The 27,403-nt window shown below is 33.0% G+C and overlaps 1 protein-coding gene across 4 annotated transcripts in view; it reads left to right on the top strand.

Annotated features, from left to right (window-relative positions):
• Nucleotides 1–27,403, top strand: part of Amph (amphiphysin) — a 123,412-nt gene that overhangs the window by 91,631 nt on the left and 4,378 nt on the right. For all 4 annotated transcript variants that reach the window (XM_072002527.2, XM_072002526.2, XM_072002525.2 and 1 more), the window contains exon 2: nucleotides 12,805–12,940. In XM_072002527.2, the coding sequence (XP_071858628.1) occupies nucleotides 12,805–12,940 (136 nt within the window). The remainder of the gene's footprint in view (nucleotides 1–12,804; nucleotides 12,941–27,403) is intronic.

Below are 27,403 nucleotides of genomic sequence, written 5' to 3'. Positions count from 1 at the left end.
GTCATGTTCTATAAACTGTTCTATATTTTTCTGTTTCTAAATTACACCTAGCAAAGGAATATTGAAACAGTACCGGACACACTTGCGCAGTAATTTACCAAATAATAATGTCAGTGTATCGACAAGTTATAAGTTGCGTAACTTACAGATTTTTCTTTTATTTTTACTATACTTTTACAACTTTCGATCTATATTTTATTTATTTTAGATTATATCGAACTATACTTTCGATCGTATCACATGTATTGTATGCAAAGCTACATATGCGTGTGTAGTGTCTGAAGAATGTCTAAACAAGGAACGTACATGAAGAAAGAAACAGCAGAGTAGAACTTAGAATTCTTTATTTCCGTTTGCCTTCCGACTTTGCGTCTTTCATTTATGCTATAACGTAGAACAATAAGCATAGAATTTACACCTAAACAAAAATATATACACACGAAACCAGAACGAAGGACATAAACTAATCGTTTATATTATAACAGTAATCATAACTTAATTTAAACTCTGTTAGCTGTGCAAACTACCTACATCTGTCCTTATACTCCGAGTTAGTATATTTACCTATGTACACTTGTATCTTAAATTACTCGTATTGTCCCTTTTCTTCTTTGGCATCACGCTTCCTCATCCCCTGATTTCTTACTTCAGTTTTCCTCTGAACCTCTTTTCCTCTTCTAAAAACCAGGATATTTAATGCAAAAATTATATCGTGATACCGATATTACTTGATTATGGTGACCTAAAGTAAGATTTTGTCTTATATAGGTCATAGATTTGAAGAAAGATGTAGAACTTTAAATGGACTCAAAGTAGAATAATCAAGTGATTTGTACAATTTAATTAATTTAATTGGGAACTTACGATTGCTTTATTATTAAACTTCTCACTGTTTTATTATTTTATTTTATTGTTTAATTTTTATACTGATAACTTGAGTAATCGAGCACCTGTTAAAATTTCACCATTAATGAAACTCTGAACTTTACAGACGATAAAAAAGTATACGGAATGCGTATAACGCACGAAGATATAATATAAAATATCCAAAGTAGAGTGCTAGTTAGAATTTGTAATGGGTGAAACAAATATCTTGTATAAATCCCATTTTTTTAGTTTACACAGATATGAACTTGTATATATAAGAATGCATGTATAGTATATACTTGTATATATAGTAAATACTATTTGTATATATAGTACATGCTATTTGTACATATATAGTACTTGTACTTGTATATATATAATATATGCTAATTGTATATGTATAGTACTTGCATATACATTGTATATATATGTATATGTATAGTATTTGCCTGTATGTATAGTCTGGTAACAGTATTAATTGAATTATGCAAGAGGTTTGTGGTCGATATGTAGTTACAGCATTAAGTGTGAAAAAAGCTAAATATTCTAAACTAATGATTATTGCCACTAATGGATGTAATAAGTATAGCAACGTTCTAAAATTTCTCCACAGAAATATGCTTCCTTGGAGATCGTATTATACATCTTGTAAACGAAGGTCTCACAAATTCTTTTGAAATATCTACTCCTATATACAATGTGTCTACAAAGTTTCAAGACTACATCAATAAGATATTAGACTCTCGAGGAAATAACTTTGTTGCTTGTTAGTTAGACTTTGATATAGTCTTCTTCTAAATCTATATCTCGAGTACACATATAGTACAATGTTTTTCAACTATTCGCAGAGAGACGTCAAGAAACACGTCAACGGAAATCGTAAATTCCCGCTACGATATACAATCGACACCACGAAACTGATCGATCCCCTATTTTGTTTAGGATAATAGAGGTGATTGAATTTAATTATAACGCTGAGGTGACAAATTATAATGTACTCTTTATTCCAACAACAATTGTAAACAAGATGATTATGCTCGTTGCGTATATATGTATATGTTAATTAGATGAGTTATCAAAAGTAAAAGTAAAAGTAGTGAACCCAGTGCAGAGATGTTGACTGATCTGTAGTTGTAGATCCAGTAAAGTTCAATGACGATGCTGTCGCAGAGGAAAGCTCTTCCTAGGAGTTGGTCTCCCCACCACCGGTCGCTTGCGAGTGAAAATCCCGAGGAACATGGAAAAATTCACGTTTCCCCACTTTTTACCTGATGGAGCAACAACCATAAGGAACATCTTGATTCGAAGGTGTTTTATACCACTTAACGGTCAAATCGAAATGCTTAGTTTTACGACAGTTTCTTATGATTATTACGATCCAACTAATTATATTGATTGATTATATTGATTCCGAGCTACGCAAAGATTCACCGGGCGAAACATACAATGATAATGTTTTCGAATTTCTGTGTACATACAGATGCACACACAATGTAGACTGTTTAACCCACATGCTGTTATATTTCCCTGAGTGTCTCCAAACGTATATTTTTCTTTTTTCATTTTTCAACACTTGAAATTTCGATTCTGCTTACAAGTAGCATGTACAATATATTTTTTCTTTATTTGTTTATTTATCCTCCAGCCATGTATCGTAGGTGTTTGGAGATGTACAGGCTTGGCCTTGATTTTACCGACTAAACGTTATCCATGTGTATATTTTATGGACCTAAACAGGGCAAAAACGTTACATAAACACAGGTCGCTTAAAGCTTCGTTAAAAATTTATGACAAAAATATGAAATACAAAGGGAACAGCAGGCTCGCGTTTGCACAATATAAGAAGTTGATGATGATGGTGTTGATGTAAGCAGAAACCAGCCATACTTACGTTCATTCTGTCTATGCAAAAGTGAGTAACTGATTCTCCGTCGCAAAATATCTGCGTCTGAAAATGATGCATTTGCGGAAATGAGACGAAATGGGAATGAAATTCGCAGAACGATAAATTGCATTATCGATTCTGTATCGTCGAAATGATGGACATAGTTGCATTTGTACAGACAAGATAAAAGTAAATCGTATCGCAGTAATCGCGAGTTTACTACTCTTCCTTCATATTTTTTCATATTTATATTTTTAAACTTCATATTTTTCTCGTAACTTTTTCCTACAGTTTTCAGCGATCTACGCTTATATAACAATTTTTTCTTACTTAGACACAAAATACTGACATCGTTTGGGCATTCAAATCTCCGACACCCTGTATATAAATCTTCTTTCTAACATAACCGTTTACATGTACGATGTATAATATTTTTTTATTAATTTGTACAATTAATGTACAGCTATAGAATTTAGATTACAACGTCTGTTAAAGAAAGAGAAGGTGCGAAGACACGCTGCAATGTTTGGCTCTGCGACAATTTGGTTCGTGCCGAGCTGTAATTTTATTTCGAGCATTTGCTTGATCTTCAAATGAATTATTTTCTATCGTACCGTTCCAATACCTTCGTCAATGGATAGAATAATTGTTACAAAATAGCTGGAAATTATAGAAGAAAATCTAGCGAAAATCTCTTATCAGTTCGTTACGAAGACCGATAAAAAGATTTGTCAGATGAACATTCTGAAACATACCACTTTGTCTATGTTAGAGAAAGAAACGTATGTAGGAAAAATACATAGCATAAGGGTCAATCAGTTGATCGAATTGAACGATCTAGAAATCGTTCTATGGACGCAAAACTTCTCCACCTTCGTTGCCAATGTAACCTGTTAACGCGTTATTTCTTCGCCATCAACGTTGATTGGCGTATATAATGCAATCAACAGACGTATAAGATCCTCTACGTTTCTTATGTCCACCGCTATTCATAGCCTACTGCACGAACGGTTGTCTTATTATACCCAAACAATGACTTCTAGCGTTAAAAGAGCCATTGAGAGCGAAAACTTATTTTCAGATTGAAAGACGTATAGCAATTTATCAGTTATGTTACTGTCTGCTCTATCAATCCATCTTGCTGTTTGTTGGATATAAATATTGCAGTTATGGTAAATAGGACAAGGTTCTTCGTAACCTGTGCTGTTCGGTTTGTTAGTTTACCTTGTAGCAACCTTGTACACAGATTGACCAAGTCTGTTCGATCTATATTGGTGTAATCACAGTATTAAAATTTAGTTACGTTACGTTTAAAGTTACAGCAAATTTCGTATCCATGGTAAACAACCTTTTTCTGCTCGATCTTTTGAGAAATCTTCCAAAGAAATGTATTCATATCTTTTTATAATACGATATTTTTCACCCACGATGCTGTGAATACATTCAAATACATTTCCTTCTTTGTTTGTTGAATATTTTCAAGAAAACAGTGATAGTACCTGGATATGGTAAGTGAAATTGTTTTTGTAAAAGATAGATTGAACGCTATGGGATGTCAGAAGATGTTACATGGCGAGCTATTGCCTTTTGTTATGGAAAGAGAAGACAAAAGAGAATTTTTACTACAGGAAAGTGACTCGAAAATTTCGCGATAGAATTATCACGATGGTCAGCACTGAGTGCTGACCTGAACACGATCAAGAACCTATGGGAAATTGTAGCGAGGAAACTTTACGATCGGGAGAAGCCACTTGCAGAAAATATCGTTGGACATAAAAAAGAAATAAAATCCGCGTGGGCGAATATTGGAAACGTATCTTTAAATAAGTTAGTGGGTAGTGTAACGTATTAATAAAAATTCACTAAACATAGAATGAAATTGTAAGAAAATTTATACTAAGTTTATATTTTTTCGCAGTGAAGAATACAATTTTAGGAGAAAATTTAATTAATAAAATATTTAATTAGTAAAAATTCACTAAACGTAGAATGAAATTGTAACAAAATTTGCACTAAGTTTATATTTTTTCGCACTGAAGAATACAATTTGAGGAGAAAATTTGATTCCTTGCAGGCTTCCAAAGAAGAAAACTTTTCTTTGTCGCATCTTCAGTTTTGTATTATATCATAACATGAAATTATGTAAAGGATTTTTGCCAGTTTTTATTTCAATATTATGACAAATTTAAAAATAGGATTGAATTTATAATTATTCACGGCATTTATTAATTTATTGTATGTATATATTTGTTAAACTTCGTTCTAACGAACAAGAAATGGACTTGATTTACAAGTCCGATTCTAACGTTTAAGCTATCACTTTTGCAAAATCATTTATTCTTATTAATTATTTTGTTATAAGGCACTGCGTGTAGATCATGTGGCTATATCGAACAAGATTCGTATAAAATACTTCATTTCGTAGAGAAATTAGTATCTTAGTGTATCTTAGTGTTATGATAAAGTGCAGTTCGCTGTTTAACAATTGATATTTCTCCAAAAACTATTGAGAATATGTTTTCAGAGAAGACGATACTTTGAAAAATGTTTAATTTTGAAAAAAAAAGAGAAGGAAGCAAAGCAACGTTATTACGTCGATAATTAACCAGTTAGTAGTTTTTGACGAGTATAGTCGTCATGCTGAAATAGCAATACTTTACATTATAACGAACCCTGTTAGTAATAATATTAAAAAATAAAACATTGCCATTTCGTTACAGCTTAATTCTGTATTATAACAGCTACACATAGTCTATGTTTAATCGCTTGCTTTTTGCGTACACGCTTTTCAAAGAAATTGCAACAGCTAACTGGTTGAACATTAAATTTCACTTTGCTCTTTTCACTTTGCTCTTTTCACTTTGCTCTTTTCACTTTGCCCAGTACAATAGAAGTACAATAGACGATTTATAAAGTACGATAAAATGTTGTTAATATGTTGAAAGAAAATTAATTAATAGCCTACATTTATATCATTCGAAGTTAAAAAAGTACCACTCATATGAATCACACATTACTCATCTAACTTTATTTAATTCTAAATAAAAATTCTGAAGATTTTACTTCGCAAATTATTAAAAAATAGTCTCGCGAGATATAACGACTTTTCTTGATGTCATACTTTTTACAAAACTCATCTTTGCACTTTCAAATATTGATTATATAATTTAATAAATTTAATATTAATTTAATAAGTAGAAAATTATAATTTGCCAAAGATATAAAATGAAACATTGCTTCCAAGCTTCGTTATGGAAATATCTGGTTTAAAAATTCGTTTTAGATATACTTTGCATTTAAATATTCTATTTCATAAATATATTTCAATGAAAGAAGCTTGATAAGCAGCAAATTATAATCTGTCAAGAATTTATGTATATTCTATTAGTGTTTCTATTTTATTTACTTAACAAATATTTCTCTTATTAGTCTGCGTCTAAGTTGATTGCAAATTATTCGTAACTGATGCGACGTAAAACACGTTCCGACTGATCGGCGTTATAAAACGAGACACACAGTGCATCCATACCTCGTTACAGAAATATCTGGTTTAGACATATACTTTACATTTAAATCTTCAATTTCATAAATATAATCCGGCATGTGGAGTTCGATAAACAGCAAATTGTAATTTATGAAAAATCTATCTATCTACCTATATGACAAAAATGTTTTTTTAATCTTTATACCTTACATTTAAATCTTCAATTTCATAAATATATTCCGACACGTGGAATTCGATAAACAGCAAATTGTAATTTATGAAAAATCGATCTATCTATCTATGTGACAAAAATATTTTTTTAATCTTTATACCTTACATTTACATCTTCAATTTCGTAAACATAATTCGACACGTGGAGTTCGATAAACAGCAAATTATAATTTGTCAAAAATCTATATATCTACCCATCTAATAAAAAATATTTCTCTAATCAATCGAAGTCTAACGTCGTTGCTAATGACCCGTAGCCGAAGCGACGTAAAACACGTATTAAAAAAAGCAATGTTCCGATTGATCGGTGATATAAAACGAGGCAGAATAGCATCGTTACAGAAATATCTGACGTTCGTTTTGAAATATGTATGTAGCCTCGATTCGTAAGCCCAGCCAAATCGCACAACGAGTGTGCCCATGTTGGAACGTTGCTGGCGAATTTCTTTTTATTTTATTTCCACTTCGCCTGAAATTCGCCAGTGCTCTATTCTGCTGGTTAAATTCACGGGGAATAATCGTGTAGCATAATCGTACGCTATTTGATGTGCTTGAATTTATAAATAGCGTCGGAGGGGTTCGTTGGATACTAACGTTGTGAGTATAGCACCTATACGTAGATACGTATCGTCAGTCGTCGGTTATCAAAATTGTGACGTCGTAAACGCGAATGCATCTCATTATGCCATAATTGTTATGGATAAGATTACATTTAATGGACCCGCTTTACGGTTACTTTCATTAAGTGATACGGACGATAATCGGTAGCCTGTTTTATGTGCGTATGTACTTTCCAAGCAATTAGCGCAATTTCAGAGCAATTTGTAGATTCCTACAAATCGCAAGATTATTATAGTGATTGAAGCTAAGAATTGTCAAATTTAGATACGTATTAGATTGTCGCAAAAGTGTCTTTCTTTCACAAACATGCTTTTTGCAACGATGCATCTTTATACAAACATGAAACCTATATAATAATTATGGTTTAATTATTATAATTAATTATTATAATTAATTATTATATAGTTATATTATTATATATGATATTAATATATTATATATATTATATTATATTAATATAATTATATAATTATGGTCTTTAACTTAACAGAACAAAATGGACCATACGTAATTCAATAAAATAGCGTGGAATAAAAAATGTTGTGCATCTATTATTTCCTTATGAAACGAAAGAAAGTCTTGTGACAACCTAATTGCATTATAGCAAGGCAAAGGTATTATACAAGGTGACTCGAGAAAGTGGAAAAAGTCACATCTTGTTGTTGATTAAAGTTAAAAGACGTGTTAGAGAAAAGGTTTGAATGATATATAATTCTCTTTCTTTTGTCTTTTTCTTTTGTTTTTGTGACAGTTTCGCTTGTTTCCTAAGCGTAACGACACGACTTTAAAATAAAAATGCGTATCTTTTCACGTACACCGATTATTCCAAATATTCTGTGTATGAAAGTATTAGTATATTTGCGTCTGAGAATAATTTTTTCTTATCTGTTATAAAAAAATGACGATATAGAAACGTCATTAGATAAGGTACAATTCTGTGTAATTCTGTGTAGATAATATACCCATCGGTATATTTTGGAGATATTGGAAAAGGTCATATGTTGTTTTTGGTTATATTTGAAAGAAATATTAAAGAAAAAGATTGAACGATATATCATAGCATATCTTTCTTACAGCTTCACATTTTTCATGGTGCAACGACGTAACTAAATACTACAGATATATTTTTTAAGATAGAAATGCGTATGTTTCTACCAATCTTTATCTGTTTTAAAATTGTTTATATTTTTTAATCTGGTTTATATTATTTCTGTTATAAAAAAAAATAACGATAAGTAACATTACACAAGGTACAAGTTTGTGTGATTTGTAGATAATTTACCAATGGTACACATTGGAAAAAATTGGTAGAAATTATATTTTTATTTTGGTTAAAATTAAAAGAAATGTTAAAGAGAAGATTTGAATGGTATAGGTTAACATATTTTTCTTTTATAGCTTTACATTCTTTATCAGTGAAACGATATTAAAAAATGCAGAAAAATACAGATATATTTCTTACAATACAAATTCATATCTCGTCATGCACGCCGATTATTCGAAATATTCTGTGTGCAAAAGTATTGGTTGTTATATTACTTGTATCTGTGAATAATTTTGTTTATCTCTTGTTAAAAACATAACACAGTAATATAATAAATAAAACAGCAGAATAGCGTAATAAACGAGCTTCATTGCGCAACTTTGGGTAATTGTATAAAATTTGTATAAATTGTAATAAACTTTGTATAATTTGTAAATAACGTAATCACTGGTATACGCATCTTCTGTAATTTAATTTATAGTACGTTTTGCAAGAAACTATTTAGAATTTATTTCTCATGCTCGAAACGCTCGAGATCTCGCGGATCTGACGTTTCTTTGACGTTTAGTTGTTTGCCAAATATATCAAGATGCTGCAGTAGTCTTGCGTAAATAGTTTTTTCAGTATTTCGTGGCTTGCTACTTGACCAAGGTTTAACGATTACGATGTGAATACTGGTTTTAAGCGTAAAATTAGCGCTAAAATGCCACTGACATACCACGTACCGTGGTTGGTTAATACGACGAATGATCGCCTAATCAAATAATTTGATAATCTGTGCGATGTGTTGTCCTAATAAATATCTCGTAACTTCTATGTTCCATGTGAAATTCGCTTCAAATCTCACCGACAGAATCGCGTTTCGTTTATTCTCATCACTGTTAGTGACATTTCAAAATGCGTCGCGCTATCACACAAGAAGTTTCTACAAATGCTCGAACGCTTTCTTTAGTCGCTGTATATGTAAATTTAAAAAACAGGCGGAGCCTGTGTCGAGCACACAGATATAGAAAACAGAGAATTTAGAAAATTACAGTAGAATGGAAAAATCTTATCTTTTGCAAATCAAGAACATCGGAAACGATCTTAACTTTATAATAGAAACAAGTTGTAATAACAGGCGGAGTATTGTCGAGCACAAAAATACAGAAAACAGAGAATTTAGAAAATTACAGTAGAATGGAAAAATCTTATCTTTTGCAAATCGGGAACATCGGAAACGATCTTGTCTTTATAATAGAAACAAATTGTAATAACAGGCGGAGTATTGTCGAGTACAAAAATACAGAAAACAGAGAATTTAGAAAATTACAGTAGAATGGAACATTGGAAACGATGTTAACTTTACGATAGAAACAAAAACACGTTGATCCATCGCGTTATCTGTTATACTATTTGATACAATTTATACAATTTAATTGTATTTACTATAGTAAGAAAAAATTGCACCTGCCATCTACGATTTAAAAATCTCTGTGTAACCTGCAATTTACAAAATACATATATATTAATGTATATGTTAAAGTATTTTCTTGCGAAAAAATTCCTTTCCACGCTGTACGAGTCATCGGATTAGAAAGAAATTTTTCTATGAACTGTTAAACGTTACAAATATTAGGCTACATAGCAAACACTAAATACTAAGCTATACGCGCATAACGCGTAAGACAATTTCACGACAAACGCTTGTTAAAAGAAAGAAATACATTTTTTGTTGACCGTTTGGTATTTTTCCTTCGCGCTGTATATTATTCATACTCGACAGATAGCACAGTATAACAGTCGGTGCATAATTAATACGCGCTCTGGAGGATTGGCGCGGTCACGAAACGTTTGTTTGCCCGATACCACTGTCGTGTTTTACTCTTCGCATTCGCTTCCACCAAATCATCCTGCAGCTCTAACGTCTAACGTGACTTTCAATTCGTTTGAAAATACGAGCTGCCATTCATCTTTGTTCAGCATTAAGCGTAATAGACGCTAAATTGCAGCAGCCTCGCAATTACCTTGTCACTCGTACCCTACACACTGCGCGATCCATTGGCGTTCATGAGGATTCGTATTGAAGCGAGCCGTGATAAGGGGATCTTTATGAAGATGCAGCGAATTACTCGTGAACCGTTTCAAATTCGCCATCAAAGTCGGCCTTGATTCAAATTTCCTCCACGAGGCGAGCCATCGCCATCGCCGATGTTTCTTCGACATTGTACGATGCATTGGTGTTCCGCTGCTTTATGAATTTCACGACGTGCGATCGTTTGCTTGGCAGCCCTCTGACAGACGTCGAGTCTGGCCAGAATATTTGTACGCAGAGTGCGATAACGTTATTAGTCGCAGCTTTCGAAATGACACGCGTACGAGGAAGATGCAAGTTCGTCCACTGTTTGAGTCCCAGGGGTCTTTGAAAAAAACAGGGTCGAAAAATTCCGAGCAACGCGATGGCGTTCATCTTAACACTAGAACTACCAATAGTTAACACGAAGCTATTTCTACTAAAGCCATTGAAAATGATTGGTCTTTAAAAAATACGTAATAATAGAATATTTTTATATTTATTGATTTATTACTTTCTTGCAAAAGCAATTCCATGTTATGTAGTACATTTTTGGTATTATTAATCCATCTGGGATCCCTAAACGAGGATTGACACATTTATAAAATTGTAGAACCAGTCATTTTGATTGGTGTGCTATTTCTAGTGTTAGCATCTAGCGATTCAGCGACCGATCCGGAATTTTCCTGATAACTGATATCTTCATATCGAATGATACGCAGTAAAAATTTTCAAAACGTGTGGCAAGTTGTACAAAACAAGGAAACTGATTAATTGGGGTTCGATAAACAGATTACAGCACCCTTTTACACTTTGACGAATACCAGTCATTTTTATTGGTATTGGTATAAGCAGCCTTGATACGAAATTATTTTCAATTTGAATACATAAAAAACAAAATAAAATTCATTATATTATTCCTTTAGTTACCGTTGCGAAAGTCATTACATCATTGCGGAAAAAAATGTAACATAAAGTAGGAATTTTAAAATAAAATTATAAAACCAACCAATTTAACTGGTGTGGTAGTTCTAGTGTTAAAAACACAAGAAATATTGTTTTTTAATAACATCGACAATAAAGTATTTCTTCCTTATAATTAACAATGGGTTTTATTTTTCTATTCGAACGTCGGTCGTTTGTGATGCATGTTTTTTTATTATCTAATTTGTACTTTACAATTTATCCAGCTGGACATTTGATAAATTTTTTAACTTAATTACTAAATAACATGTGGATGGCTACTCTCAGCGGGATACCATCTTCGAGTTTGAGTATCTTATTTCTTTAGTGAGATCACTGGGGTGTTTTCTTTTTAGTCTTCTTTCTATGAAAGTGTAATGCATGTGAAAAATATAGGAGAAGAATACTTGGGACAGATTATTATGTGTCATATTATATGCTTCTGAATAGAATGTCTACGAAGTAGTCGTATTATATGCTTCTTAGTAGAATATCTACATAATAGTCGTATTATATACTTCTTAGTAGAATGTCTACATAGTAGTATATATATGATTGTAATCTGTACATTCTCAATCAATCCTATCTATGTTTATCACAATTGTTTTCCTCTTTTCACAAAACTTCGTCAACTTAGCTATTTTTAAATGTATTTCTAAAAACAATTTTTAAAAACAAAGTAATCAAAAAACAAAAATGTTAGAATTTAATCTTGAAGTTAAGATTAAAAAAGATCCACCTTGTATTTCTTGATTGAAAAGAACAAAAAAAGGATTAAATTATTATATATTTTTCTTCTGGGTGAACTAAACAACGGCAGAAAAAAAAGTTTATTTAAATAATTGTTATAGCACCTTAAAGTTTATTTTTTTTTAAAAGAACACTTTTTTTTAAACCCGCCAAAATTTTTAATTTCACATTTTTTTCTGCCGTTGTTTAGTTCACCTAGAAGAAAAATATATAATAATTTAATCCTTTTTTGGTTTTTCGTTTCCGTCAAGAATTACAAGGCGGATCTTTCCCGCCGATTGAAGACTGCAGCGACAAGACGCCCATGAAATAGGCTTAGAAATCTGTTATAATATTCCTTTTACTTTAAAAAAAATTCTTTTGTATTCGTTAAATATATATAAAACCATACCTAAAAATTCAATAACTTCGTTTCTTTCTTTTCCTTCTAAAAAAAATCACAAAAAAGCGCTGCTTTAGAACATTCAGGACTAATTCAGGACACCCCCTTAAAATGGAACTAATTATCCTATGCGCCATGGTTTATTATATATAGCAACTTAAAACGATTATTGGCATTGTATTGAGATGTCTTCAATTATACTTTGCATATATTTTTCGCGATTATGGAAAGTCAGCGTGCGACGACTAAAACGATGCGCGAAGAGTTTAGCGTTTGTGGTACAAACTGTTCTTTCTCGTTGCAGTTTCTTCAGAATTTGGGCAAAGTGGATAGAACCGCGGATGACATATTCGACGAACATCTGCAGAATTTCATGAGACAGCAAAATGCCGCGAACAGATTGCAAAAAGAGTTCAACAATTACATCAGGTGTGTTCGAGGTAAGTCGATCGAAGATAAATCAAATTAAAACACCTATTATATAATTTATATGCACATACGACATTACAAGTTAAACAAACGACAATATTTTAAATCTGTTGACATCAGTTTGCATGGAAGAGAATGCTTGTTAAATTCGAGTAAGTAAAAATTGCGACAGACAATTAACGATATATGCATCGTGTGTTCGATGATGAAAAGATCGAAGCAATTGCGTTCTTTCTTTGAAAAATTTCAGTCGTCGTTATTTTATGCACGTGTGAAATGTGCCAATATTGTAGTTACGCATCTGCTGTGAACTGCAGCAGGCAGCAAAGCCGATAAACCAAACATTTGCAGCAAATGCGTACACAAATTATCAGATCTGCGTGAGAAGCGAGCCGTGACCTTGGTTTTCTCTGACCCAGTCCGCCTCGTTCAAACCTGCCGTCTTAATGATACTTTGTCGAACAGGTACATTTTTAACTTCGTAAATCTTCAAAGAATTAAAGCGTTGCTATCCTGCAGCTACGAAATGTAAATTTTCCAGATCGTTACATCGATCTCTTATACGTATAACTGGAATTTCTTTGCTCAGCTGACAAAAGAAACTCCAGTTGATCATCATTTTTTATTATAGTCTACGAATTTGTGATTAGTAATCGATATAAAATTGCTTTCATTTTAATACAATTATATAATAATGCGATATCATGATGCAACGATAGGTAAATGAAATTAGAGTTGGAGAATATAAATATATCGCATGGTTAATGGAGATATTAATTATTATACATTGTTACTATGATATTAAATATACTTACGATTGCAATTTTATAATATATAATGATTATGTGATTAATACATAGATTAATGTTGTAATACCAATGAGTCAGATTTTCCATTATATTTAATTACGTATTATTTATTAACGTATATGAAAAATGATCGCTGCTATAGTTTTATAGTGCAGTTCTCTAAAATAAATTGATTTATTCCGTTGATCTTTCATTTCACGAAACGTAGTAACTCAATAGAGGTCCATTTATCTAAACGAAATTTTATTCAACGCCCGATTGACCCAAATTTTCCCGGTTGATTCGTTCGAGTCCGAACCTGAGCTGCTATTATACGAAGGAAAACTAGTAGCGGGGATAATTGGCGAGTTCCTATTATATGAACTGTAATTATGTAAACTGTTTGTCCGCTGACAAGTTCAGATAAAGTTGCAGTTCTACCGCAAGGACAGAACGTAGTCACTTGGTTCAAAAAAATACCGACGAAGTAAAAGTTGAGTTGAGATTGTTCAAGTATGTTCTGCATAATTTTCTCCTGAAGAATAAATCGTCGAAGGATTCTCTTTTGAATCATGCTTATCGAAGTAATCGTTCACGGCCTTGATTCGCGTCGAAGCTTGCATTACAAGTTACCCGAAATAGCATAACCGGTGAACTAGATTCCGCAGCAATACGAGAACCGCTTTTCCTATAGCGAATATAAATCAGTTTCGATTAACTCAAAACTAGTATTACGAAAGTCTCTGACGTGTTTCTAAATGCTGACTCATAATCGTAAAACGTTGTCGCTGGATGTTATCATGGAAGTCTGACGCGCATACTACGTGCTTACGTTTATTATTTTATTTTTCATTTACAACGAACAGATGTTAAGTGCTTGGAAACGTAACCATGTGCTACTCTTGCTAAAAGTCTCAGTAAATATTTGAAAGTACAGTTGTAATGCAGTTGTAACTTCAATTTTTTAACGAATTTTTTTTTTAACTGATGATGTAAAAGTATGGATTGCTGCTATACAATTAGGTTTGAAAAACTATATGTTTTTTCCATGGAACATTGAATTTCATTCGTAAGAGAATCACCATGTTGCAAGTTGCACACCGTATTCCAGTGGTTCGAAAAAGATTGTAGCAATCCAGCAGCCTTGCTAAAAATTATTTTGAAATTTGAAAGATAATTTGTGCGATAAATGATGTCCTATCCCAGGCTCGTAAAGATTAACGTAATCCCTGTCTCAGTTGATAATTATATATATACTTTTAAACATGATTGATAGCGCTGATAGACTGAAATTCAGCAAAATGATTCAAAAGGGACATTAAAAAATATTTCTATATTCTATTCATTTTAAAGTAGCTAAACAGAGAAGCATGTAATATATACTTTTCTTATATATATGATTCATAGCGATGGTAAACTGAAATTGAGCAAAATGATTCAAAAGGGACATTAAAAGATATCTCTTTATTCTATTCATTTCAAAGTAACTAAACAGAGAATTATGTAATATATACTTTTCTTATATATATGATTCATAGCAATGGTAGACTGAAATTGAGCAAAATGATTCAAAAGGGACATTAAAAGATATCTTTTTATTCTATTCATTTCAAAGTAACTAAACAGAAAAGCATGTAATATATACTTTTCTTATGCATATGATTCATAGCGATGGTAGACTGAAATTGAGCAAAATGATTCAAAAGGGACATTAAAAGATATCTCTTTATTCTATTCATTTCAAAGTAACTAAACAGAAAAGCATGTAATATATACTTTTCTTATGTATATGATTCATAGCGATGGTAGACTGAAATTGAGCAAAATGATTCAAAAGGGACATTAAAAGATATCTTTTTATTCTATTCATTTCAAAGTAACTAAACAGAAAAGCATGTAATATATACTTTTCTTATGCATATGATTCATAGCGATGGTAGACTGAAATTGAGCAAAATGATTCAAAAGAGACATTAAAAGATATCTCTTTATTCTATTCATTTCAAAGTAACTAAACAGAAAAGCATGTGATATATACTTTTCTTATATATATGATAATAAGGAGAATTATATATGAATTTTATTATATACACTTTAATTATAAATATTATATTTATATTATATTGTATTATATTTTAATTATATACTAAATATGTATAATAACATATTATCAGCCAGAGTATAGTTCCAAGACGCTGAAAGTTAGAAAGCTAACAAAGATGCAGACTCTTGAATTTGAAAGGTGTTTGGACGTACCTGCGTGTAGGTACTTCTGGTTCGTCACCAATATTTGTTAATATCGTGTAAAGCAATTTTTCAACGTGATTGCATCCTACGTTTTTGACAATTAGACATTGATACATTATTTAAATCACATATGCGTGTGTAGCGAGGACGTTTTGTTGAAAAACCATAATTACTTGACCTAATATGGAAATCAAGGACGCTTGTCTATGTGTATAAGCCTTGCACTTCAACGAATTTCACGATACTATCGGACAGCGAATTTTTCTGCAAATTCATATTCCATACTCTGCTAGCCTAAGCGAAGATCTGTGCTATCAATAGATGCTACACTTGGATATTTTATATTGTATATTTTTGCATATCGTAACGAGTTCTGGTTCAAGGAAGAGGAGAGGAGATGTGCGTTGTATGGAAAATGCTGGAAAGCGTTGTATAGAGGACTTGTTGAAGCACTGGAAGGAGGAATGTTAAACGACAGACAGAATGAATTTGAGGGTCGAGGAAATTCTGGAAGAAAATGCAAATATGTAAGCAATAAGGTGGTTGCGGAGAATAGAAAGGAAATAGGAGAACAGGAAGAAAGACGTGAATAGAGAGGAGTAGAAGCAGAAGACGAGTGTGGAGAGACATACAATTATTGCAAATATAAATGCAAATATATAATAAATAAAGTACAAGTAAAAAGAAGCAGATAGGCAATGAATGAATGGATGGAGTGTAACCAGGAGAAAGTTTACATAATGACAAAGCATTTAGAAATAAAGACGATGGATAACCAAAGGATTGATGTAGTTTTATGCTACTATAGTTCTCTGCATGTTTAGTGTTAGTTTTGCTTCATACTGTCTGTAAATTATACGAAACCAAATCCGATATCTACGTCAACAGACTGAAATAAATAAATAAATAAATAAATACTGTGTGCATGCTGCATTTTACCCTTAATTTTACTATAAATTAAATTAAGATATGAATACCTGTAAACATTTAAATTTACCATAAGTTAAATTAAAATATAAATACCTGCACCTTTAAATTTACTACAAATTAAATTAAAATATAAATATAAAAGAAATGTATAGAACACATGTGAAATGTGTAAAAATATATAAATTATCCAAAGTAAAGTGATAAACTATTTATAATAGTTATGAGATTAATGAAAGAAAATAAATGAAAAGGTTGTTTATTTAGTTTCTGTTTCTTTAACAAGGTACACAAATATTTAAATTTGCATAGATATCCGCGATCGATCCACCTGTACCTTTAAATTTACTATAAATTAAATTAAGATATAAATATAAAAAGAAAGATATAGAACACACGTAAAATGTGCAAGAGTATATAAAATATCCAAAATAAAGTGCTATTTATGATAGTTATGAAATTAATGAAAGAAATAGATGAAAACGATGTTCATATAGTTTCTGTTTCTTTAACGAGGTACACAAATATTTAAATTTGCATAAATATCCGCGGTCGATTCGCAACAAACAGTCTAATTACAAATGTTTGCATCCTCGTTTATGCAGCGATCTTTTTCATTCCTCTGGGTCGTTGAAAACGACACGAGAAACGATTTTCGCATTATCGATAGCCATATAACGCGATTCTATCGGAATACAACGACCTCCAACCTTTTACCCGAGTTTGCTCTGGTCGAATCAATTTCTCTCGTAGGGTTATTCACCTGGCGAGGTAAATTGCCTCGTAAAATCAAACGTTTCGAGCTGTGTGGTCCAGATCGTCTGCTACATCTCTCCGATAGTCGTAGCATGGAGAAAGTCAATTTGTGTACAACTGTGCGTACGTACTATGTCGCTTGAAAAAGCTGTGTCGAGTACTCCGTTTCGTGGGGTTACGTACGTTTCACAGGTGAATGGGGGCTGGATGAATAACGCAGACATTGAATAACGACCGTACTTTCTGCGCAGGCCCTACGCAATACTCGTAGCAACGTCAATCGTTGAGAGAAACGGCCCTGATTTTAACTGCGTGTCTCGCATCTCTGCACGAGATATCTCGCGACGCTACGACCAGACATCTTGCGTCTGTTTTTCAATGTTTCTGGTCAAATATGATTTCTTACAATTCGGTTGATTTTTATGCATTTGTGGTAAATTTAAAAAATGCAAGAGTATAGAAAATGCACATAATATGCAAAAATTTATAAGGTACCTACAGCGCAGTGGATACTTGGTATGATATCTAGCAGGGAAAATAAATTTCTGTTTAGGTATTTTAAATTTTATTCGCAAAAATATGCATTTGCTTAGATATCCGCGCTCTACTTACGGGGGAAAAATGGGAGGAAATTTGCTTCGAAACGGTAACATTTCCTCTGTCTGGTTTCACTAGAACTACTAAATTCATCAAAATATATATTTTGATTATATATACATTTATGTATTATTAATGGTTATACAGTGGCTAAATGATCATACATTTTTTAATTTTGTGCTTATTCAAACAGCAAGTGTTTTGGCGAATATCGAAGTTAGCTTTTATTGAGATACAGTAGAATTTTATTTCTATATGAATCTAGCAGGAAATAGGCAGATTCGTGTAACAAAAGTCAACTTAATCAACTTGCAATTAGTCAATGTAAGTTTGCAATAGTTCAATTAATATTAATAGGAGTTTCCTCCATATGAGTAGATTGCACCAAACATTTGATCATAAATACATGATATTGTTTCAAACTGGAGAATTTTGAAGTATAATTACTAATTAATTAGACTCGATTCTTTAAAGAAGGATTCACATGTGACAATTTTTATAAATATTTCCTAGACTGCATACTAGTTATACAAGACCAGAGCTTTTTAATAAATGTAATTTTAGTTATGTAAATGTAAAATTAATAAATGTAATATAATCAGTAAATAGTTTAAGTAAAAAATTCATAAAAACTACTTGATGTTGTTGTTACACAAGAATTCTCTTAAATACATATTTTGTAACAATATATAGTATAGAACAATGAATTTGAACAATTGACGCAACGTTCACAGTAACATGAAACTAATTGAATGTTTTGTAGAAAATAGCAAGGATAAAGTGAAGTATAAGTACATATTATCGTTTAAATAACTATGAGTGGTGCTGATCATTTACTTTACCATACAGCTTTAACTATGATCATCAATGTACTTGTACAATAATAGGCATATTTGATATTTTGTTTTGAACATTTTGTGTACATTTTCTACTAAATTATTAGATATTACTATTTATTTTATTATTATAATTATTATATATTACCTATTAATTTTTTCTCTGCTAATTTCTCCAATCATAGCTAAAATATCTTGAGTACTAATTTCTGTTTTTACCGTAATCCGCGTATGTGTAATCTATCGTACAATAATAATCAGCGCAGGCTGTGATGATTGGGGTTACTCAATGGCGTATCGCTATGATATTATTTAGTTAAATCTTGTCGCTAAATCTGTGTGATAGTGGTAGAAAGTAATTTTTATCCCAAACTTGTGAACGAAGTATCTCGTATTATTGCAACAAAAAAAAAACCGTGGAAAATGTTTCGTTTATAGCAGAAACAACATCTCGTGCTTAGATGCGAAAAGTTTAATCATGCTGTTTCGAAATACTCGTCGATTGGAAATATACATGTTGTCATCTGGCTGATCGTCGCTAAGATGATTCACATGTTTGTTCCTCGTCGTTCTTTAGTCGTCTTTTCTAACTGACCATAGCAAAGCGAAGAACTCTGTATTGCAAATTGTGACATGTAAATAGAAAAATATACATGTGCAATGAAATTTAAAGAAACGCTGGAATATTTTAAGTTACGTTCGAAAGCATTCGCAAAATGAGAACTCTTGGGATATCAAAAGAAAATAATACGCTGACATCTGTTTAACTTTGCGTGGTCGCAAATTTAATACGTTCAAGTATTCTCAAAGAGCGCTGGGAAGCTGAGGATTAAATTTTCAAACGAACACCTACGTCTTTTTATCGCACATTCTTGCAGTTAACGTCGCAGAACGTCTTCCATTTCCCATTACCTAAGCGCGTTTTTCACACAAGCTGTTCCAATGTATGAATTTTCAACGATGATATCATAGAGCATTGATAAAAAATCTATTTGCATTAATAAAGATTACGAATATATATGTAAGTCCAAAGTCGGGGCTCGTGGTGCACAGGAGGTCATTGAATTGTAACATAAACGTTACATCTAATCTTTAACCCATTGCACTCCTATGTCGAATCCCGCTCGACATTTTTTTCAGGTAAAGTTTCACCTTTTTTGTGCAACGTACGAAAGGAAAGCAGGTTTGCATCCTGGAAATTGTTTCAAAATATATCATACACTTAAATATTACAAAATACAAAAATAATAAGAATAAAACTGGTATTTAAGTGAATTTGTTTCTTCCTTTATTTATTTAAATTGCTTTATTTTTTAGTTGAAGTAAATTTCAAATAGAACACTTAAAAGCGTTCGCAGCTGCTGGTAACGAAATTGGAATAAAATTCAGAGTGCAAAGGGTTAAGAAACGTTTGAATTCGAAAGGATTCTTGGAATATTGCTTTTTTCCAAGGAATCAGGTAAAATGTCGGGACGTAATTTATAGTGAGAGAGAAATCTACGTATCAGAGATATATCATTATCGCATTGGATAAATTAACTCGCAGTAACAATGTAATTAAGAGGTAAATCTCTTAATAAATCTCGCTCAATTTCTCTGCCAAAGATTAAGAGCTGTAGCAAAAAGATGGTAAATTTAGATATAAACCTACAAACTGTACGACATTGCTAATGGCCTTGGATATTGAGGCAACGTTAAAGCGAACAAAAAAAGCGGATAAAGTAATGAGAATGAAGCGCTGTTATAATTGTGAGAAAGTGGAAATTTTAGAAGAAGATCGGATATTTGCAATTGTTTGCTAAATGTAAACCGTTAAGAACTGCAACTTTGTCAAGTCGTGTTCAAGTTTGTCTACGTAAGTAGAAGCTGTATTATAAAAAGTCGTAATTTTGATGTTAGTCGTAGCAGTATGTTAATATTATAATACTAAATACCAAATAATTTACTGACATTTCTTCGCTGTATTTCATATAATTTTATAATCAAACGCAAGGAGCGATTCATATTTGTTACATGTTCACATATTTAGAAATGTTTCTGACGATGTAATTGACATTGTACTTTGCCATAGATGGAAGATATGTTTTTACCTGAAACGTTACGTATCATTCGAATAATAATTATAATTTATTATGTATATTATTATTATATATACGAATAATTATATGTCATATGATGATATTATTTATAATTTTATATTTATAATTTAAGAACGTATTACATATATTTTCTATATATTTTTGCCATATCTTTGGTATCGAACTCTATCGTGGCTGCAGTAGATGCCTACGGTTTCCAAACATATTTCATTCGCATGATCGCAATCTTCGACGACCAGTATCATTTCAGAGTGCACAAATGCTACCTATGATGGAGTAATTTACATGCAGATAAATTCAAATAAATCACAGCGGAAACAAGTTGCATATCAAGAACGGACAACGTCTACAGCGTCGAGCACTTTGAACCTCTTGTTTTTCTACGTCAGTGGCGTAGTATTTCTGTTGGTGTACTCGAACGAAACTTTTCTTATTCCTATAATTTTACGTAATGTTTTATACAAAATAAATATATTGTTTGATATTTTCTTCCGCAAGGATGACGCTATGTATTTAGCATGGTATTTATATCACGTGATTGCGATTATATCAATACTTTCTCCGCTAAAATTAGATCTGTAATCAAACGTGTCACTATATCATTAAATCTACCTATCATTAAATTGATCTATAAACAGTTGGCATAGCATTATTTTTGAAGTCTGTAGTTTGAAAATTATACGCTTGGTGCTAATTTGACAGGTAAATTAAGCCCATTGGCATAATCGAGTTTGTCTACTGTTAGATCAACCGTCTATTATTAGATCTATTATTATAGCGTAATTAACGTATTGACGTATTACCGTGTTTAGGGCAGCTGCGTTTTCCCAGTTACATTTAGCAGAATGATGAGGGCTGTCCAATTATCACGAGTTACTTTTCCAATAACAAAATTGAACTCTCAGAAGTTTCTTGTGTTACTTTATCGATACTACGATAAATTTAAAGATACAGTGCTCCTTGCATGTCTTGTAATCTTTATATTATATACAGTATATACAATGAATAATTATAAATGCTATTTTGCCATTAGTCATAATATTAAAATAGAAACTGACAAAACACCTTATGTTATTTTACATTACAATATAATGCGAAACTGAAGATACAACAAACCGAAGCTTTCTTCTTTCGAAGCTTGCAAACAATGAAATTTTCTTCTAAATTTGTGTTTTCGCGTGTGAAAATATAAACTCAACGACGTCGATTTTGTTACGTTTTCATTCGATATTTAGTGGATTTTTCTTTGTCTTTGATTACTTTTATTAATCCAATTATTAGGTACACTATCCACTAACTTATTTAAACTCTCGTTTTGAATATTCAGCCACGCGGACTTTATTCCCTTTTTTAAGTTCAACCGTATTTTCTACAGATGGCTTCTCCTGATCGTAAAGCTTTCTCGCTAGAATTTCCCACAGGTTCTCTATCGAGTTCAACACTCAGTGCTGGCCATCGTGATAATTCTATCGCGAAATTTTGGAACCACTTTCCTGTAACAAAAATTCTCTTTTGTCTTCTATTTTGGTTACGAAAGGCAATAGCTCGCCATGTAACATCTCCTGATATCCCACAGCAATCAATCTACCTTTACAAAAACAATTTCACTTGCCATATACAAACACTATCACTGGTTTCTTAGAAATAAGAACAAAGGTTTGAACAAATAAAGAAGAAAATGTGTCTGAATGTACAAGTATTCACAGCACAGTGAATGTACAAATATTGTATTATAAATACTGCATTCTAAAAAAATATGTTCCAAATGTATTAATATATTTCTCACAAAATTGATCAGTGGTTTCTCGGAGATATCGAAGAAATAACACCGAAAGTGTATTCGAGTCTCTAATTTCTCGCAGCACTGTACGATATCTTCGCATCATAAACGATACCGTTAAATGTATACAAGCTTGTCACTTCGCTGCACCAAAAGCGTCAGAAATAAAGTTTCTGCACGAAGCTGTTCCGCAGCATTCCTTGCCTGTCCTTCGATTCATTTAATGGATGTCTGTGTAGCGAATTGTACGAAACAGTGGGCAACGTGTTCGAAACATGGTGAAACAGAAAGAAGCTTCACGGGATGGGAGATTTTGTCACATTGGTAGACTGTAATAAGGAAACGGCGATGGTTTTTCAGTTAGTAGATAAAGCGTGCCGCATTCGCAATTTTTCGCGGAAATCCGTTTCTACGCCGATGGCTTTTACCTTTCCTTTTATCAGCCGAGAGACGGCACGTAACAGTATTCGCATATAAATACCCGCATGCGCTGTGCCAATGGTCGGTCCGTGTGAAACCTGTCGATAGATACTCGCGTCCACAAGCCTTCCGCTTTCATGATGAATCGCGTGGTTTTCGCAGAACGCGTGTTCGTCGGTGAACGAACCTTCCCGTATCGACGAATTTCCCCGAATTTCCCTGGAACTGTGCACCGGTGTAACGGTTCTCGCGGATTCTGTTGTCGAATCACACGTACACAGAACCGTACACTATCGTCTACAAGTTAGTGGACGTTCGCTTACTTCGAACGAAACGATTCTTACGACACGTACCGTGTCGCGCACAAGTCGCAAAAAAGCAGCGTATTTACAGTACTGTCGGGAAATTTACGAGAAATTACACAAAACGTTGTCTAATTTCTAACAGCGCAAACGATAGGGGCGAATCACCAATCGACCACTGCCGTTTGTGAACGAAGCCTAATTTCGAGTCGATCCGCTGAGTAAAAGAGCATGAATTTGCAACAGTTGATCTACTCGTTCGCATATTAATTTTATGCTTTCGAGTTGATTTTGCGTACGTTTCGCGAGTACAAAATACCACATGAAATTTTCGCTTTTAAATGGTACGTTACTGGCTCGCAATTCCGAAGCAAAACCTACCAAGCTGGATGCTGCGCGCCTCTTCCGCAGTGCAAACTACGGCGAAGGCAAAAAAGGAGACGAGTGGGTGCAGCGTCTCACGTGTGAAACGTGGGTACATCGTGAATGTGTTGGTTATTTTCGCGGATGTTACACCTGTGACTAACGCAAGTAAATTTTAAGACACAGAATCGAAATTTTCCTGAGACGATCGTTTCTGTGCTATGATTTTCGTACGAGATTAGATCGTAGGAGAAAATAATTTTACTCTCTTGTTTTTTAGCTTCTACAGCGAAGGTAGATTGAGATACTGCTATTCCAAATTACTTGCACCGTAACAAAATCGTTGCTTTGCGTCATCCTTCGATCGAGCCAAAATTCCAGATACTCTTCGTTTTTCGTCATTGCCGGCAGTTTGATGTACAGAAGTTCATTAATTTTCTTGTGGTATTATACAATTTTATTTGTTCTCGTGCTCTGTTGTAATATTTTATTCGCCATAAATATACTGATATGCCAAATATGCTGCACTTGCTCCATGTATTTAGGCACTTGATGCAATCCAGTCAGAACATTGATATTTTTATCATACTTCCAGCATCGTGATAGAAGACCGTGTTGCTCTACTGTTAATTCTGCACTTTTTGCTGCAACTCGGATTCAACGTTCCACTGAATTCAAAGTGAAACTGCATCGATCAAGTTCCATGTTCGTCTCCGATAAATCATGCTTCGTCAAAGTTAGAGAAACTTTTAGAACGCGATTGGGAACACATATTCCAATCGTTTTGTAAGATCTAAACGTTGAACAGACTTAGAAAGTTGAACTTGGATATTTGTAGAAAGAATTTTCATCTACCTTCGATTATTAACTTTCTATTTATACTAATTAATATCAACTATCCTTTTTACCAATATTTATCAATTCTACGCGGTTACCCAAGATAAGATTGCAAGCGGAAATTAAATTAGCAAATTTAATCGATGTATATTTCGTATATTTGCGATAATTTGCAAACGTCTTATATAATACTTATACTTTTAACGTTATGCAATTTCAGCGTTCCACGTAAACGCTAATTTCGCTTCACGATATCTACAGATTGTTTCATAGCACGATAAATAAATCGCGCACACTTTAAATAGACTGTAAGTAGCTTATGGATAAACAACGAAGTTGGTCGAGAAATCGTATATTTACATTGTAAAAATCATCCTGCGCAAAACGAGCAAGTGTTCGGTGACTCGTGGACGCCAGTGTATGAAACGTTGCGGGATTACACGAGTCTAACGTAACTCGCCTAACTGATTCAAGAGAATCATACAAAGATCGTACGAGGCGGAATTTTATGCTCGCTATGCGTATGCAAATTGGCAGATACACGAGTCCTTCCTCTTTTTGCTGTTTGTCAAGACGCAGCATCGTGAAAGATGCTCTTAAGCGCCTCTTCAATTAAATTTTACTTACAGCAATTTCACTTGAGCAAGCTGAGCAACTTGAATTCAAATAATTCGCGACTGCGAATTCGTGCCACGTACAGTTGCTCGCGAGAATATTTGGCCATTTACAGAAACTTTTTGCGTACACAGGATGTGACGTAACATGTGGACCCCACTTGCAGAGCTGATTGTGCATCTAAAAACAATGAAGAAACCTTGTAAAAACACATGCTCTATCTTCTTCGTTCGAGATACAACGAATTTTGTAAGCAGAGCAAAGCTATTGAAAATATTGAAACGATAAGATTCAGAGTAGGAGAAGCTTCTTAACAATTTCGGGGAAACACCAGGGACCATATCTTACGCTTTATAAATTCTTTTGATACTAATATTATTTTTTTTTAATATTAAATTCCTACAATCTATCTTATATATTATAAGTCTTTGTTTATTTCTATTTATTATACTATCACTGCGTATTTGTACGATTTTGCGGATGGAAATTGTAACTGGTTTCAAAATTGAATCTAAAGTCGTACTTTCGTTGCTATTTCTTTAGTTCGTCTAGCTTTATGCAAATTCTTGTATTAACAAAAATTGAGAAATTGATTAATCAGATAAACGTAAGAATTTAGAGAATGTTAGAGGAACGAAAGAAATAACAACGAATGCACGACTTTAAATTCAATTTTGAAAACGGTCAAAGGTTTAATGTTTTAAAACTCAAGAAGCTGCTGCACCAAGAACGTAATTTCTTGATTAATTTTTCGGAAACGAAGGGCCGTGCGCCCAAATTCTTTTCTCGTTTGCCAGGTCCACAGTTTCGTTTCATTTGTTTCTATGTTTGGATGTTTTCGACCGAGAGCATCCAACGCACATACAGCCAACTCGTTCGAGATTTCGCAGTTCTTGTCGTCTCCCTGCTAGACGACATATCAATTTGAATTTCAGATATCAATAAATATCAATATCGTACAAATGATGTAAATCAATATTGACGATATAAATGTCAATGATATATAATCGTCCTATTTATTTTGTCATAAATAAATTGTAAATCTTCTCAAGAAAAGAAAGAAAAGTAAATGACTTACGTGTTATAGGCAGATGAGATGTTGGCACACTACCAGCAAACTAAAACGACACCAAGAAAAGGGGAATCAGCCGACTAATTGTTAACCAATAATGACACTGTACCTGAATAGAGGTGTCGTTGTTTTGTTAGTCGGGTCGCTAGCGGATGATTCCTTGTGCCGTTTCAGCTCGCACAGTGCCAATGTCTCACCGTCTGCTTGCATAACTTTTTTCGTAACATAACATTATAACGTAACGAAATATTGTAAATTTTTAATTTTTAAACGCATGAATGTAAAAATACATTCGTCCATCCATCGTGGTATGCGACATCGCGAATGTCCAATAAACGTTTTAGGTTTCCGAAGAAAAATTCTGAAGAGGCGATACTTATACTTCGATCATTTTTCTCCACTTTTTGATTTATATCGGTTGATATCACTGACTATATACGCGCATTATGGAAATCCCATGAACGTTCAAAGCAAATTAGAAGATAAGACAGTGTCAATATCGGCACCTGTAATATCGGCAAGCCTGCTTGCTTATAGATTTGAATTCATCGCTGTAGGATTGTCGTGCGAACAAGTGAACGCAAGTTGCGACTGGAAGTAGGTTAATAAAGTAATTACCTCTAATCGCACATTTCTTGGCAAAAAGTTGTTTCCTGGGAAAGTAAGAAATCCGTATAAATTAGTATAAAGGAACTTTGGGCCGCCTGTTTTGGTATGCGACTTACTCACGCCTAGGCGTTTAATTACACGTTTCCGACGTTGCATATTTGTTAGGAATCATTCGATACGAATTTGCTCATTCGCCGTGAAATCTGGCGGCATTCACTGCCCTCGA

Source organism: Bombus fervidus, chromosome 4 (assembly GCF_041682495.2).
Source record: "Bombus fervidus isolate BK054 chromosome 4, iyBomFerv1, whole genome shotgun sequence".
Classification (NCBI taxonomy): Eukaryota; Metazoa; Arthropoda; class Insecta; order Hymenoptera; family Apidae; genus Bombus; species Bombus fervidus.
The sequence above is the reverse complement of the archived record's forward strand: the minus strand, read 5'-3'. Positions and strand labels throughout refer to the sequence as shown.